Source organism: Zootermopsis nevadensis, unplaced genomic scaffold (genome assembly GCF_977971745.1).
Source record: "Zootermopsis nevadensis isolate Lab colony 2312 unplaced genomic scaffold, Znev_1.0 Znev_ptg000210l, whole genome shotgun sequence".
NCBI classification, from domain to species: Eukaryota; Metazoa; Arthropoda; class Insecta; order Blattodea; family Termopsidae; genus Zootermopsis; species Zootermopsis nevadensis.
Window position 1 is genome coordinate 85,099 of NW_028259341.1, and position 18,477 is coordinate 103,575.

The window sequence follows — 18,477 nt, forward strand, 5'->3', positions numbered from 1 at the left end:
AAACTATTGATCTATTCCAATAAGTTAATTTTATTTTTATTTTAAAAATGACAAGTCTGTGTGTGGAAGGGAGTGGAGAATTAAGTTTATCATTTCAAATTTCAATAAAAGAAACCTTTTATAATTTTAACGCAGGTGTGCTGTCCCAACATCTTTAGTTTAAAAGAAAGATATTAATTAAATTATAAACATTTAAACCCAAGCCTGCAATGAATCCTTAAAAACTTTATTTATTGCCAATATTAAACAAATATTAAGTTTTACTTTTTAAAACATCTATCCAGAAATAAGTAACCAGTCAATGTACTCTTTCTTTTTAAAGGCATAATTATTTATACCGGCATACAACTCAATATATTGTTATTAAACGACTAATGTTTTAATTGGTGCAGTGAATCTGGAACACGATAATTTGACTCACTAGCCACTGGACACTGTCTTCATAATTTCCATAGTTACGGCGCAGACTGCATCAGACATATTTTAAAGTGTAACAGTTTACATTTTAAACAATACTAAAACATTTGACAGTGTTGTATATTAAGGTAGGCGTCTTCATGCAATAACCTTAAAGCGAGAGAGCGTTGCCTAGACCTATGGACTCCTAAACTGAACGTCGTAATTGGAATTCCAGAGGACAAGTTTTGAAATGTCAGACCGGAGAATGGAAAATTGTGGTTTTATGATTTCTCACGCAAGTTCTGCATTAGCAGCATATCGGGGTCACTTAATTCGATGTCCTTCTCAGTTTCTGGTTTAAATGCGTCATGTTTGTGTTTTATAATTAAAATATATAGTAAAATTCAGGTCAATACACAAACTTTATTTACAGATGTTAAAACATCTGTAAATAAAGTTTGTGTATTGACCTGAATTTTACTATATATTTTAATTCTCAGTTTCTATATTTAAGATAATACCGAAAACAATGCAAGTAACTTTAAAGTAATACCTTTCAGTCGGCAACACGTGGATTACTTGAAACAGGAAATTTGTAAGTAATAATTGTTTATTAGTACGTATTAACCGCATGGATTTTTTATTTTGAAACGCGATAGGCTATTATCGCTTGTGAGTTATACGGCACTCAAAATAGACAAATTTTAACAAAACTGGAATGCAGAATACTCAGATTTCTAGTCCGCTGGAAAATTTTATCCTGCATTCGTTGGTAACTGGGAAGTTCATTAATGAAAATTACATTCAGATATATTATTAAAAGTTTATTATGTGTATAACACGAACCTTTGCGACATCGTCATAAAATGTTTCTTTTAAACCAAATTAGGAAAGCATTTCATGCTATTTAACACACCTATAAGGAGAAGGGGGCCAAACCATAAACCCGCTTATATCCCTAAACATGGTCTTCTTATTAATTTATTATTTTGATAAGAAAACAAAAGATGAATTAGCGTTTATGGGAGTTTTATGATGAAATGCTTCACAAAATAATTTATTATGAAGCTGATAGTCGTTTAGCTAGTTAACTATTTCTCGGCATTTCATGGAATCCAGAATTTTTCGTAATCTTGTGTAATGGTAAACAGGTTATATAAATCTTATTACTCACATTTTATGGAGATAATTTATTCAGATTTCATTTAGGCCTACCAATATAAGATAATGTTGTCGACGTAAGATTACCAATTAATATCGAAACACAATTAATACAGGGAAGTTTTATGTCGTTATTATAAATATGTCTCTAAGTTAATATTTCTTGCTTCGTGTGGAATTAAAACATGGCATCCATTATATCTCAAACATCTGGTAATTTACTTACAGAAACAGAACGATAAACTAAATAAATATCTCAAATTAAACTAAAAATTTTTAGGCCTAACTTATCACGCGATAGGTTAAATATCTGTAATTTACTTCATAATTCATACAGGCACTGTGAAAATTCTATAGGCTCAGGCATCAAAGTTTAAAACGCTGTTACTTATGACTTTAAAAGTTGACAGCAAAACCTCTGACACTTTCCTATTCGTTTCGCTTTTGTTAAACCTGACCTTGGCTCTCTCTCTGCCGTAGGAATTCCAAAAGACTCTTCCGACAGGAGACGAGACCACCGGAAGACTTATAGCCTACTTCACACGGCAACACTAAGCAAACGGAGGGGTCTAAGTACATGCGCGGTCCCCAAATACCGTCACAATATTATCACCAAACTTACTGACAAACTAACAGACGGAGTAATTAACCGACAGTCTACACGGAGAATGGGCTTCCTTAAAAATCTTCGTAGCCATCTGATTAAGAAATCCCTGCATTTTTGGGAAAAAAACTTTATTTCTCAGTTAAAACAAAAAAAGTCATCACCGTAATCATAAAATCTCACCATTAGACCCTACCTTAAGTTACTTGAATATATATAGTTAAATTTATTTTAATTTTAACGTCTCAAATACGAATCATAAATTTTGATTTCCTTTGAGGTTTTCTGAACAAAATATTTGAATAAATGTCACTGTTTCTTATACATTGTTTATGCGCCGAAAATTTCCTTAGCCCCGATTAATCAACATAATAATATCTGCTGAAAGGTGTGCATCATGTAGATTCTCAAGATGAAGATTTTGTCAGTCTTACCTGAGCACGATCTAGGAACGTAAAATTCACATCTGACGTGACTTGCGTTTGGGATAACTCGAAGCACCCAACCTCTCTCTATGATAAAGACTTACTCTTACACGTATAATATTCCATCATGTTCTGGTTGTAGCGGTAAGCGGTGGTGAGGTCCATGGCGGGAGGCCGGAATGAGAAGAGACTGAAATTTGATGGATCCAGGATGGCGGCTTCAAACTGTACCACCAACAAAAATCCTTCAAGGCCTACAAACACAGCTGCATTGTTGCTATCCAACAATGCAACAGCATGCTCGCTGCTGCACCACGAAGCCTCAACGTCACTGAAGGTTCTGCATTTCAGTTTCGAAGATACTTTTGGACAAGTCACAAGGTAAACGAAACACAGCAGAACTATAGGACTCAACTTTGTCCTTGGTGTTTCACACAAATAAAGCACAAACTCTGTCCGACATTCTGAGGTCCTTCTCAAAGTTCTATCACCACACTTGAGGACACTCTCCAACAGTCTGCACTCTTCTGGTTCCGAGGCACTTCCAGGGCACTTCCTCACTTCGGAGTCTCGTTTGATGCAAAATATCGTGATTAGAAATCCGTTCTGATTATCTGATAACAACAGAATATTTCGATTAGAAAATTCTGGAAACCAGAATGACGCGATGGCAAATCTGGACGACCATGGGCACGAATTTTGGAAATTTACTTTCTGGCAATGCGTACACACTGGAATAATCGAAAGTAGATGTCGAAACGAGTGTTAATTGACTGTCAGCTGATCTGTCGGCATTCAACTGCAATGAACCTCTTGTTCTACCTCAAAACAAACAATTCGCCAGACGATAATCATCGTTGTAGGGGCTCACGACTACTTCGCGGTTGGTGACATTCTGGTACGGCACTTTGTTGCCAAGGGTTAGTGGTGTGAAGTGGGTGACAGTCAGGGTATGGGGTATTTTACGAAGGAGTGGTATGTACAGCAGGGAGGGAGGAGGTGGTGGTGGTTACAACGAAGAAATGGGATGGGGGAACCTAGGCAACCAGATAATAACAAAAACCCTCCTCCGCTACCACCCTTCTGGCTTTCTACTCCAACCCCACGTCATGTGGGCTTGCTGAGGACTCCGGTTGACACACGGGCTTATCGCGGCCCTTCCCGTACGTCGTATAATCCCACACTCAGGCGTCAGCGACCAAAACATCAAGAGCTCTGTCTCTCTCCGCTCTCCTCGTGTCGATCCACACAAATCCCTCCACTACCAGCCCGCCATGCTTTCAGAATTTACACACATGTTACTGGCACAAACCCCAACTATGATATTGTCTTCTCGACGGCTGTGTCAGGAGCGACGGAGACAGACCCCATCTGTCTCCGTCGCTCTCACATTCCTCTCGTGGTCTCTCATTTCCTACTTTACTTCAATGGCACCGAGGAGGCGTAGGGGGGGGAGGGGGTTGAGGTACCAACGCGGACTACGCAGACTCTGCCAAAGCAAAGCATCACAAACCAGAACATGAAAACTGTAGGGGGTGTGATGGCAGAGGGGATATAGGGGTTGTTAATGCGTGTCTGTCTAGCAAGGTTTTCTATTGGCTAGCCACAGTCAAAGATCAGATCACGTGGTAGGGTAAGGGAGGGTTGAGATGGGCGGGGTTTTGGTTTCGACCCGTTCCTCGCCAGCTTTGGCCTGGACATGGGATGCTGTGGGCTACAGGCCGCCAGCTGGCGTAGTCATGACGACAAGGGATCGCGTCGAACAAGCAGGAAGGCAAATGAAATACGAAAATACTGACCGAATAATGATGCAAATCTTTTGCTGTCACTTCGGAAGAAGAAAAATGTGTGCGTAGATCCACAAAGTAATTTACAGACGCTGATAGAAAGAGTGGAGTAACCTCTATGTATTGAATTACAAAAGATAATAATTTTGCAGCGAGTACCAGTCTCAAAGATCGGGAGGGAGATGAGAAAATAATACGCTGGCTTAGACAAACAAAACAAAAATGATAAATATCAGGCATAAACAAAGAGGGTAAATATGAATTAGTAGCAAAAGGAAAAAGCTATTGAGTGGTTTGTATCTTTTATACTTTCCTGAACGGTATACGAGAATTTTATTAAACAGATTTTCCTGATATACTATTTAGATTTCATACACCGCACGTAAAAATGTTAGGTCGATTATCTATGGTAGTTGAATCGATATATAATAGGAGAAGGAAAACAAATCAGGTGCTGAGAAGGGACTTTTCAAATTACCACTGGACCAATCTGCTAAAAAAAATATTAAGCGTTATTTCTTGTTACTGCATTTATAAATACTTATAGACTAAGTCTAGCTTTGTAGTGAGCACTACAGACATTTCTCCGCATTATACAGGAAAAATAACACAATTATTTCCGTGTAAGATTTGAAGTTTTCACAGCGGTGAGTATGAAGATTTCTGTCTTCTGGATTGTTGCGCCTTGTAGTCTGGTCGATGTCAACCAACGTTTCAGAGGTCATACTGCCTCCATCATCAGGGCGATGAGTATGAAGAGTTCTGTCTTCTGGGTTATTGCGCTGTGTAGTCTGGTCGATGTCAACCAACGTTTCAGAGGTCATACTGCCTCCATCATCAGGGCGATGAATATGAAGAGTTCTGTCTTCTGGGTTATTGCGCTGTGTAGTCTGGTCGATGTTAACCAACGTTTCAGAGGTCATACTGCCTCCATCATCAGGGCGATGAGTATGAAGATTTCTGTCTTCTGGGTTGTTGCGCTGTGTAGTCTGGTCGATGTTAACCAACGTTTCAGAGGTCATACTGCCTCCGTCATCAGGGCGATGAGTATGAAGATTTCTGTCTTCTGGGTTGTTGCGCCCTGACGACGGAGGCAGTATGACCTCTGAAACGTTGGTTAATATCTACCAGACTACACAGCGCAACAACCCAGAAGACAGAAATCTTCATACTCTGATGACGGAGGCAGTATGACCTCTGAAACGTTGGTTAATATCTACCAGACTACACAGCGCAACAACCCAGAAGACAGAAATCTTCATACTCTGATGACGGAGGCAGTATGACCTCTGAAACGTTGGTTAACATCGACCAGACTACACAGCGCAACAAACCAGAAGACAGAAATCTTCATACTCTGATGACGGAGGCAGTATGACCTCTGAAACGTTGGTTAACATCGACCAGACTACACAGCGCAACAAACCAGAAGACAGAAATCTTCATACTCTGATGACGGAGGCAGTATGACCTCTGAAACGTTGGTAAACGTCTACCAGACTACACAGCGCAACAATCCAGAAGACAGAAATCTTCATCGCCCTGATGATGGAGGCAGTATGACCTCTGAAACGTTGGTAAACGTCTACCAGACTACACAGCGCAACAATCCAGAAGACAGAAATATTCACAATTATTTCCGCTCAAGAAATCATAATTAACGTCGCATGAACCTTAGAGAAACTTTGAAATTGGAAGATACCTTCAATTTATTCTCTTCCACCAGAGGAACATGTCATGACCATTCAAATATACTAACTAAATTAACCAGCTGGTTTGTTCTGACTGATTTAAGATGTCCTATCGTACTGATAAGAGTTATTTTACTGCCAAAAATGCCACAAGACAGAAACATACGCAGTTTTCTTAGGCCCACTGGGAAAATGATATATTATAATTATCACATCAATCTTTTGTGATAGCATTCATTTTCAAAAAATTATATAAATTCAAAGAGCTGCTTATTCAAGCAGTGTACATGTCAAGAGGTTAACATAAGACAGTGAATTTTCGTGATCGGTATTAAAAGTGTTAACTACTAAATTTTCTACACGTTGATAAATTCCTCGATCTCGTAACAAAAGATTTGTAGGTTCAGAATGTCTTGAGCCAAAACATGGAATCTTGAATGCGTCAGTTTTCGAAATTGTGGGTAATGTGTGCCATCAGTATTCGTTTCTCGGGCGTGCTTATAATTTGCATGCGCCACGGCGGGCAGGCAACCCGCGTGTTGATCCATCAGGCTGACGGCTATTTGGCAATCTCGTGTGGGAAGACGCGGCCCTGTGTTGCTGTAATCGTACGTGTGGGGCATCGGCCCACACACGGCGAAGTCTTGCGCCCCACAATTCCCACATTTCCCATTTTGACAGGTTAATTGCCTAATAAACCGAGTAGGCACACGTAGGTCTGTGACCAAATCAACTGGTTTTATTAAGTTAATTAGGACATTTAATTACTCGTGTTTTTTTCCGTCTAATCACAAATATATATAAATAAAATTATACATAAGATATTATTTATTTTTACCTTATTACATTTTGTCTTCTATATTCTTTCTTTCAAATTCAGTAATAATTAAAAATATTTAAATTATTTACGTTAAAGGCTAATGTTAAACCACTATCACTTCACAATATACCCTCACTCCAATGAATTTGGAAGTAAACATCATCAGAAGTTACACAACAACAGTAATTAAGTTTTAGTTAATAAGATTATAATTTTAACTTTTAACTTTACACCTGAAGATGGTTCAATGTAACCGAAACATGTAGTAAGAAGTTGTACCAAATATGTAAATGATATTTTAATATCTTATGTATAATTTTATTTATATGTATTTGTGATTAGACGGAAAAAACACGAATAATTAAATTTTAAATCACAATATGACGCAATTATGTCAACTTAATTAGGACAATTAAATATTTAATTACTTACAACAACGGTAATTGTATCAACTTGACATTAAATAACGTTATTTTAAGTCAGTCAGCAGGTAAATTAATAAGTAGTCGGCAACCAATCAAAGGCTTAAGGTATTTTGGGACAAACGTCGAAGCCTGTACTATATTTAAGTGTGGAGAGAAATCGTAAATGTGTTCTGGGAGACTCCCACCAACTGGAAGTCGATACCTGACTGTCAGCGTAACTTACACCATCCTGCGATGTCTACTGTGACGATTCCCATGCAACGCTGCGGGCGAGAGTGGACCGAGGTGAAGCCAGAGCTGAGAAAAATGATTGACAGAATAGAGGACATTACGTAATGGAGACACGTTATTCGCATAGCCACGTGAAGGTATCAAGACGGTGAGCACACAGGCGCAAACATTATAGATAATTACGCCTGTTTCGAACACTTCAAAGTCGGAAGTTATTTCAAACACAACACTTCGGAAAATGGATTTGTTTTCGTCACGAGGTGACAACTTTGACGGATCCTTTGGGCACAGATACTCTCGACCCCTGGGCATATATGCATATAACCTGTTATATTACGAAGTATGACATTGGCGACACTTAGGCTTTTATATGTAATGTGTGTGTCCATAGCCTACATAAATTTAATCACAAAACCAAACAAATAATTACTTCGCAGATACACGTGTTGATGTCAGGATAATATTAAAATTGCCAAAGATTATGAAGATGTGGTATAGATGTTTTGATTGACGGATATTTCTGGTGACGGTGACAAACCTTCCGGGTCTTTCAGAATGCATTTATGGCACGCTGAATAACTGGTAGTTTCTCTATCAAGTCACTATAAAATAAACTGATTATATTTAATGACGGTGGTTCTACTGCTGAAGTTAGGGCTTTAGGTCTATAGTGTTAATGAGATAGGAACTTCAGTGTTAATTTTAAGTAAATAATAATTTATTAACAGACAATTTCAATGTAGTATTCCGGCATTCACCTATCTACAAAAATCATATGACTCCTCACCATGACAATCGATAAACAAGGAGAAACTCATTCGGGTGCCTTAGAAATTTTCCTACAAGTTCAGAGCATAAGGCTATAGGATCCTTGTTCGTTATAGCTTGCAGTTAGGTTAGTCTGTTAATAAACGAGTCGATCCATTAGTCAACAGACTGATTCAAAATCAGCTGTGCTGATGACATGCATTTCGATTTTTTCAATAACTTTTACTTTATGCCGTCGTAGAGTTGACCCCGTGAACTCCCTTCCGAATACAACGACTTTTTTTAGAATTATTGATCAGTTATGATCCCGTTAAGCCACTCTTCTGCTGAAGAACAGCTTCCTATGTTACAGAAAATCACAAGCCAAGTTCGTGCGCCTTGTGAACATGGGACCTCTCCGTATCACCTACTCTCACACGGACAGACTTACAGCAGCTCCTCACAGTAATACGATATCTATCGATAGTCCGTCCTTTGCCAGACTGTCTTCATCCTCGTCGGTAAATTGCTTATAATGTTTTACTTTTTGGCTTGTGAATTCTTTGCAAATATAATGTCTGAAATAACGGGGGAATGTATCTTGCGTACTCTCAGATTGATTTATCTCCAAAACCACTGGATTCGTTTAGATTAAATTTCATACTTACAGACTTAACTTCATTCGAAACCTACACTACAGGTGTTTAAGACATTTCACATGCGGTACGGTGATATCACACATCTCGAAATTGTACCGGTATAATATTTTGTATGTAGCAAAATGCAGACATTAACATACGAAAATTTTACTTAAATATTTTATAAGTTTAATGCTTAATGCGAAGTAATAGTCAATAGAGCCACGGTGGTCTAGCGATTAGAACGCTGGCCTTGTAATCCTGGGGTCTTCGGTTCGATTCCCGGCGGTGCCCGAATTTATAACTTGTGTTGGGCAAGGCCGTGGTCTAGGCAACACGGAGTTTTCCTCCGTGGCATCCCAACAATTACTCCATTCACACACACAGAAGAAGGCAATGGCAAACCACTTCTGGATCATCTGCCAAGAACGTATATGAACAGGTCCCAGTCCGAGAAAAGGATGGAAGGATCCTGTTCATATGGACCTGTCCTCAGACAGAACACTAAATAATAATAAGATGAGGTGGTCTAGCGGTTAGAACGCTGGCCTTGTAATCCTGGGGTCTCGGGTTCGATTCCCGGCGGTGCCCGAATTTATAACTTGTGTTGGGCAAGGCCGTGGTCTAGGCAACACGGAGTTTTCCTCCGTGGCATCCCAACAATTACTCCATTCACACACAGAAGAAGGCAATGGCAAACCACTTCTGGATCATCTGCCAAGAACGTATATGAACAGGTCCCAGTCCGAGAAAAGGATGGAAGGATCCTGTTCATATGGACCTGTCGTCAGACAGAACACTAAATAATAATAAGATGAGGTGGTCTAGCGGTTAGAACGCTGGCCTTGTAATCCTGGGGTCCCGGGTTCGATTCCCGGCGGTGCCCGAATTTATAACTTGTGTTGGGCAAGGCCGTGGTCTAGGCAACACGGAGTTTTCCTCCGTGGCATCCCAACAATTACTCCATTCACACACAGAAGAAGGCAATGGCAAACCACTTCTAGATCATCTGACAAGAACGTATATGAACAGGTCCCAGTCCGAGAAAAGGATGGAAGGATCCTGTTCATATGGACCTGTCCTCAGACAGAACACTAAAAAAAAGTACTATTCGACAGAACGCTCACCGCTGGTAATCACCACGTGAAGCGCTGCTGGTTATTTGTTATAATACATCTGTGTTAGCTTCAAGCAAATTTTGTTACAAACTTTATGCCCCCTGAAAAGTGGGGGGTGGAAGGTGGCGGATGCTATGACGACGTAGAGGAACCACCAATACCGGAAACGAGTGATTTCCATAGAAACAAACGGAACTGTTACGAAACACAGCGTTAGACGACTGACTGTTAAACATACATACTATGGCGCGGGAGTCAAAGACCAGTGACCCAGTTAACCCTGACGTCACTTGCAAAATCGCAAAAGGTCAAATGTCAAATTCTGACCCTTGTCAGAACCGTTACGGTATGCGTACATTTCCCAGCTTGTTATACTTGTCTACCACAAAAACGCTAACTGCATTGTAAAACTCATTAGAGAACACGGAAATATCCAGGTCAAAAGAGCGTCTGTAATGTGGTTAGATAAAATCCAGGAACACTAACCTAACCTAAGACAAACACGAATAACATTTTTTGTACATGTTTACTATGAATCTTAATTAAAATCCTTTTCGGGAGCGAAATTAATAATAAAAGCACTAATAATAGACTATTGAATAGATAGAATTATTATCCGTTTGGATATAATGACAAGCCATTCAACATTATCAATAGATAAAACGCATATATGGATTTTCCTTTTGGTTATTCAGCGATATGTTTCAAGAGAACTGATCAGGCATATATGGCAGAAAAGATTTGCTTTAACCGATTGTGGCTCGAAAATAATTTTCAACCATGGATCACACCAAAACGTGTGTTGAATTTTATTCAGAGAATGTAAAACGAAGAGATCGTTTAAGATATATGATACTAAAATGGAATTTAAGAAAAAAGGATGTTACGGTTTGGAATGGATTCATTCTGGGTCAGGACATAATCCAGTGGGGCGCTGTTGTTTCCACGGTAATGAACCTTCGGATAAAAGGCAGGAGAATTTCAGCTTCTTACGTAGGATTCTACTCCATGGAGTTTATCGTAGAATTTGCTTGGAGGGAGTGAATAAATCTCACCATCAGTCATAACGGAACAGTCTCCGAGCAAAGTTCAAAAACGCATTGTCTGGATCACGAGAGCAAGCCATCAGCTTACAGCTTAACGTTCTAGTATTCGATGTGAAACACAGACGTCTGAATGCGTTTTAATGAAGCTCTCCAGTCCCGTCTTTGCATCAAGTTCAATCCCTTGAAGGGCGTAGGTTTCTTTTTAATTCTGTAACTCTGTGCACGAGCCAAGATGTCATTTAAGTCTGTTTTTTTTTTACATCTGAAACTGTATGCTGAAGTTTCGACTGCGCCAAGTTTTGAAGCGCCTTAGGTTAGTTTCATTTCTAGAATATTAAATACTCAAGGATATCAAGAATATTCAGACGTCCGAACCAGTAATCCATTGTTTCCTCGAATTCAAGATTCACTTTTTTTTATTTTTTTTTAAATTTTCTGAAATCAGGGTGTCTTATATCAGATGGCGTCTTACAATAGGGGAAAGACGGCATTTCTCACAGAAGCTTCTGGAAGTTCTCACATGTAACAAATAGACCTCTGCATGCTAGTTTTGTTATGGGCTATTAAAGTGTCCGGAATATTGATTATTCGATATTCCTGTCCAATAATGAAATATCAGAGTTATGGTTACGGATATGAGGTAATTACAATGAAGTTCCTTCCTTGTAAATCATTCACTGAAACATATGAAAACTGTGGCTGAGAATAAAAGTGTTATACAGGAACGTATACACAGTCATGAAGAAAAACATCTTTAAACTCCTTGAATAACCAACCACCTGTAATAATAATCAAAGCCGTAATAAGTGTTTTGAATTAAATAATCTACTCTTGATATAATAGCCAATGTCCGTCACGCTTGTGCGATACGGATATAACTGAAAATAAGTTCTGACGGTGGTGACTCTGGTAACAAAAATTATAAATAGGAGTCATCGCATGGCAAGAGTCTTGAGGCAGGAGGTCGATTTTCACTTTTAATTTTCTTTGCAAATTTTGTACATTCAACGCGATTCTCAAGACAATGCCCGGATAATTTGTGTTTTGTTTCAACATAAATGTTTTCCCCCAATAAACTTTAGGTACCCCGATGATGGACGTAGTCAGTACCTCAGAAAAATTCGGAGAGAGTACAAGACGCAACATCCCTCAAGGCAGTCATCTTCATAATAGCCGTTGCGTGAAACTGGAATCTTGCGTGACGATGTCTGGTGGTAAGCGCGGTGTTTGATCGGACCATGACGTAGAGAGGAACGTGACGAAAGAAATGTACAAGATCGGTCAAGGAAGAGGACTTTTAATCCCCTTTCGTTCTAAGGAATTTTCATTTACAAAGACAACGGAAGATAAATTCGTGGCAAAAAATCTTTTGAGAGGTACGAGCTCAAGTGTTTTTGAAGGCACGCAGATAACTGAACTCGGACCTAGGTTTTAACATCGATATTAAAATTCTGCCGGTCTACAAAGAGAGGCCGCTTGGGATGTCCGACATTCCTTTTAGCAAGAAATAGAGGATACCCCGTGACTGTCACGACGCAGGCATCTGTCTGTCTGTCGGTCAGAGGCAAACATTACGCCACATATCGGAGAGAGAAGATACAAAATAATCATGAAAACAAAGTTTTCTAGGAACACTAAAGGTGACTTTCGTTTCAGAACAAAGTGCTAAGAATATTTGGAACTCAGAAATAAGAAGTAACATGAGGATAGAGATTAATATATAATAAAAAAATTATACTATGTATTCATGAAATATGCAATTAGAATTATTGAATGATAATTATTACACAAACGAGATATATAATACTTATACGTGATTTAAAAATATTATTCCAATAACCGACACCTTTCCTTGGTCGTCGCAGGTGTAAAAGCGCAAGAGGATATTATTAAAATGCATTTTAGTAGTGTTGAAGTACAAATTTCTCAGGTAGAGTCAATGGTGGGCTTTTGTGAACACGGTACTAAACCTTCGGACTTCATAAAAGTAAGGGGAGAATTTTTTAACTTATTGAACAGGCCTGTAAACGTTTCAAGAAAAACTTGTTCCGTGGAATGACTTACTTCTTCATTAGTGTCCCGAATACTACTAGAAGTTTGCGTGCGTCCGTTATTTCGTCCGTCAATTCCACGATTAAATAAACAGATATATATCCACCATAAAAAATAAATGACTTATTTTTATGGAGCAGAAATATTCGGTCGTTTAAATTTGTGAGATGCAATGTAAAGTAGCTTAATTAAATATGTTAATGAGATATCCTACGATATGATGCATATTTTAAATATATTCAGATTGTATTAAACAGTTATATTAACCCTTCTACGTGCTGGTATTTATGTAACGTACGTTCCTCTGCCTGCAAGATTGTAAAGTAAAGTTTCTGCTGTTGAAAAGAACAGGGGTTGTCTGCAACTTTGGAACATGTTTCCCTCAGCGATCTTTCAAGAGACTGAATAAGTCGAGAGTAGAGGATCAGTGCTTCCTAGCGAGATATCTCGTGAATAGCATGGAAAGGGTTAAAATATCTTTCGAAAATACAAAGCAACATGGAGACAGTCTCAAATATTGCAGTGCATGGTATGACGCCTAATTCTTATTTTATATGTGCAGTTTTACGATGACATAACACAGATACATCCGTTCAGTTCAAACTTGTACACATTATTAATGTGTCTGACTTCGTCTAACAGACTTCATGAAATTAATTAACTTTAAGGAATTTGAATATTTGGAAATGTAAAAATACACCATAAAATATCGAATCGTATGCACATTAAACCCATTCGCATTGTGTAACAATCGCTTCAAAAAGCTTCCTCAGAGAAAATAGGATCCAATACAATGTCGTATTCCGTACGCTTTAGACTTTACACTGCAAATGGGAAACAGCCCTCTAGGGTTTATTCTAAGTACAGAGTGTTGGTAACATAAGTCTGGCCTGAAAGGTTACTTCCCCCGTTCCCACCGCGATGTAATTCCGTTATTTGTCAGGATTTCTCGCAGAGTCGCGGAAGGACTTGTTAAAACATTCGTCAGGACAAACGTCTTTACGCCTTAGCATTTGCAACAGATACAATTATTATCTCTGCCTTGAGAGTAATTTACACCGAACTATACAAAAGCTTTGTATAAAAGTTCACAAGTTGGAAACCAAGCTCGTAACTTTGTTATGCATAAAATCAAAATTCTTGTTTCCTGAGTTACGAGGTCGCGTATTCTTGTAGTCCGACGTTTAGAAGGAACTTGACGCTGGTCGGTTGTGACGTCGTGTCGACGTTCAGCAACATACCGACGTTTCGAAGTAACAGTCTACCTCCATCTTCATCCGCTATTATTAATTCAACATAAGTAAACATTCCTATTTCTACAAGCATTTTCAGTAAAGAAAATGAAGGACTTCTCTTTAACAAATTCCAACAACAGCGTCTGTTCTGATTCGTTCTGTTTCATTTTCATTCCCTCCTCACAGCTGGCGTCAGGAAACGCCAATTGGTTTCACTCTAGAAAAGATTACATGACCTTACTCCTCAACCGACGCCCTTGGTTTATTTTTAATATTATATCACTTTTTATTAATCTTAAGAAGTTTAAGAGGCTAAGATATTTGTGTCGTGTAACGTCCCGGTGTCTTGCTTACGAACTCATCACCTTATCATCACTGTCTCTTTTTCACACACTTTTCACTACCCCCCCATGCGTGCTACATGTCCTGCCAATCACACCCTTCAGTACATTTTCACACTTAGAATACTAGTTGAAATATAAAGATTAATAACTAGTGAGAAAATATAAATTCGATCGGTGAGATTTAAGATTCTCATGGCGGCGAGTATGAAGATGTCTTATGGTATATTGCGCCTTGTAGTCAGGTAGAAGTTTATCGACGTTTCAGAGGCGCTTAGTACGAGGTGCGATCAGAAAGTTTATAGACTGCGCCTATAAAAACCCGTACACTTATCTCAGGTATTAAATTCATCCATCACCCTCGAAGTAGTTCCGCTGGGAGTGAACACAACGATCCCAGCGCCGCTGCCAAGCCTGGAAGCATCCCTGTAAATCTTTCTTTGTCAGCCTGTCAAGCACCATCTGCGATTCTGCCTGAATCTCTTCTATCGTCTCGAATCTCCTTCCCTTTAGCTAAATTTTCATCTATGGGAAGAGGAAACCTTAGAAAGGAAGTTGGGGTCGGTTCTTGCAAGATCTTTGAGCTCCTGACAAACGAGAAGTCGATTCTGCTCCTGGTCCTCAGACAGGATGCGTCGCATGTGGAGTTCTTCCTTTAGAATCAGCTGACAGGTCCCATAGCCTATCCCAACAATGTCGCACAAGTCGTTGATGGTACGACGTCGATCTTCGTGAATGGCCTGCCGAATCTTTGTAACATTTTCGGGCGTTGTGCTCGAAGATGGTCGTCCAGAACGCTCGTCATCATCGACAGAGGTTCGGCCATTTTTAAAACGTGAATGCCACACAAAAGTTTGCGGACTCCCCAAATGCTTGCTTTAGCATATCATAGGTTTCCGTAGCCGTTTTGGCGAGTCTTTGGCAAAATTTGATGCACACGCCATTCCGAAATCGCAGGAGGGTCGGTGTAATGCACTACCAAATCGCCCGTAACTAAGAAACAAATGCTAATTCGATGATGCCGGCTGGCACACTGATTCACTATGAATGTAGGCCCAACCCCTTAGCGGCAGAAGCTCTTACTACATCCGGTTCGCCCTCTATTGACACAGTCTTGAAACTTTCTGATCGCACCTCCATCACCACGGAGATCATTAGGATTGATGTTTAGTCTACTGAGATTTGAACCGGGGACCTCCCAAAAAGAAGTCCAGGTCATGATGAGAACGGGACACAGCTAAAAAACACAGGTAACAAGGCGTCGTCAAACAGAATACAGAGTGTAATATATTTATAAAGTCAGTTGCTTAATAAGGGGTGAAGTGCTTCGTTCTTATTCACACTGGCTGGTCGAGCTTTGTCATCCCTAATGTATACAGAATGTAGCATCACAATAACACTGAAACCTTCCTTTTGTGTTTTTTTTGTATGAATTACACTGGGTTAGAAGCACACACCGCCACATCCCCTGCATCACGTCTCATTCATCTTCATGTAAACAAACTACTGTTTGATTTCTGACACTTCTTCTTCAAATCTCCTATTTTCGTATTTTCTCTCAGCCCCTATCCACACCCCAACACACACCCCACTTCCTCTTTTATCTTGTCTTACCACCCTTGTATCTTCACAGAACCAGTTGCTGATACTTTCACGTGTTTCTTTTAACCAAAGTGTTTGTGAGTGTTCTTGAAGAGTTTTGAAAGACATTACTACCACAGCTGAAAGTTATTAACCCTTTGAATCTCGAAGATCTTCATTTCCGAATTCAATGAAAACACAACGCGTCTCCCTTACAAAGATAAGCTGGTTAATTACTCTTATAAAAATAATAGCTGTTTATTACGGAAGGCATACGAAGTCGATGAATACAATCAGCGGGAACAATGCACAGTTAATTAATTTTAAAGTTTACGGTATATAATATGAGAAACCACTGTGATTTATAAGGAGTTAAGAAAAAATCTGCACAGTGAAAGAGCTACCACATTTGGCGAATCGTCCTCCAAATGTAGAATATAAAAATAAAGACACTGATGTTAATTGATAGCTCGGAATGAAAATAGTTAATTTAGCGATATGAGAAGGTGAATGGGTTCGGTAATGACTGATTAATATACTATTAAGCGACGTTTCGAAAAGATATATCGCCTTTATCTTCCGGAAATTCCAAGACAACTGGTGACTGCATGGTGTGACGCGGTTTCCAGCGAAATAAACTGACATGGAGTTCAATTACGTATTAAAACTCGAACATTACGAATCTAAAACAATATATTGTAAATTGTGTAACACCTTTGCCATTCCTTACAGGTACTCGTCCTTCGTCCCATCTTGGTCTTCTTGTGGTTACTATCATTCTATAATCATTCTACATTTTATAAAATTTTCATGTCTGTATGATTTTAATGACACTAGAGACAAACATTTCTGTGATCCTAACCTCTGAGGCTGGCTTAACAACATTTGGACTATCCCGGCTATGTCCCGTGCTCCAGAAGACGCCCTGAACACGTCAGTGTATAACGGGGAAAAAACGTCCCTTATGTCACAGATTCCCAAACTTCTGACAGTCTGTCCGTGGTCCCACGTTTTATCATTCGTTCCTTGTCCTGCAGCCTTTATTACACAAAGCTTTTGTGAACTGCAAGAGATCGAGACATCCATAAAGAATGGCGAAATTAAGTGGATGGAGAAAAGAAAAGTTCAAGAAAGGGGAAAAGTAGGAAATGCGCGGATAAACGAGAAGTAAATAAAGTAACACCATCCGGGATGGAGTGACAGCTGAAATGGGGCGCGGGTTAAAAGGGCGGCTAACAGTTGAAGCTCACCCCAAACTCCTACAAGACAATCCACTTAGTATCTGAATCAGGTGGGGAGTGGCCAAGGCGAAATCGCTATCAGCAGTGACTGTCCATCCTGCCTAGACATCATCCCATTCCACCTAACTGATTACTTTCTGTTAACAACAATTCAGGAGCTCCACACAAGAAGCTGTAGGCTGAGACCTGACGTAAACTTTCATACAATTTCAACCCTTTCCACAATATGTAAGATACATCGTTTTTCTAGTATGGGTTTACCAATGAAAAATGTACTTTCCAAATAACTCTTAAACAATTAAAGTTACCCGTGATTTTCTAAAAGCGTTGAAAACAACGAAACACGGAAAGACACGACAATTACCTTTAAGCTTAAAGGTTTCTAACCTTTGTAGGAACCAATTTATACCCAAACATTAGGTCCCAGAGTATAACATTCTCCCAAACACAGAGTCCTAATTGAAGAAAAACAAATCTTAGTTTTTGAGAACAAGATTCATTTGTTATTTTTAAAAATCGGTAAATATTTCATTTACATGGTTTATTTTACTTGTCCTCTCTTCTTCTTTATTTTTTGAAGCTTCTTCTGTCTTTCGTTTCCTCTTTCCAGTCCCTTCGTCTCATTTGCCTTCTCTTTTAATTCTCAATCAACCTTCACATTTCCTTGTACCCTGATTCTTTCTCCCTCACATGTTTTTATTCCTGCGTAATTATCTCATTCTCCCCCCATTTCGTTTCTTCCTTTGCCCACGTATTTACGTTTCCTTCTTCCACTCTGATGCATGACGAACTTGCTGTCTCCATTTCCATGCTGACGTTTCACTCAACTGCACACACGCACGCAAAGTGCCGCGAGAGGAAAGTTTTGTTTGCTTTGATTGTGAATGTTGTCACATATGGAGTCCATCACTGACGTGAGAGCAACAGGGCGGGAT

General features: G+C 39.3%; 1 protein-coding gene across 4 annotated transcripts in view; it reads right to left on the bottom strand.

Annotated features, from left to right (window-relative positions):
- Nucleotides 1–18,477, bottom strand: part of LOC147870713 (paired box protein Pax-2-like) — a 120,317-nt gene that overhangs the window by 79,332 nt on the left and 22,508 nt on the right. Inside the window, exon 1 of one of the 4 annotated variants that reach the window (XM_087342109.1) lies at nt 2,700–3,964. The exons of 2 other annotated variants lie outside the window; for them this stretch is intronic. In XM_087342109.1, the coding sequence (XP_087198235.1) occupies nt 2,700–2,754 (55 nt within the window). In that variant the 5' untranslated portion in view covers nt 2,755–3,964. Of the gene's footprint in view, nt 1–2,693; nt 3,965–18,477 lie in introns of those variants that run through there. One more of the 4 variants, XM_087342108.1, reaches the window with a different exon arrangement.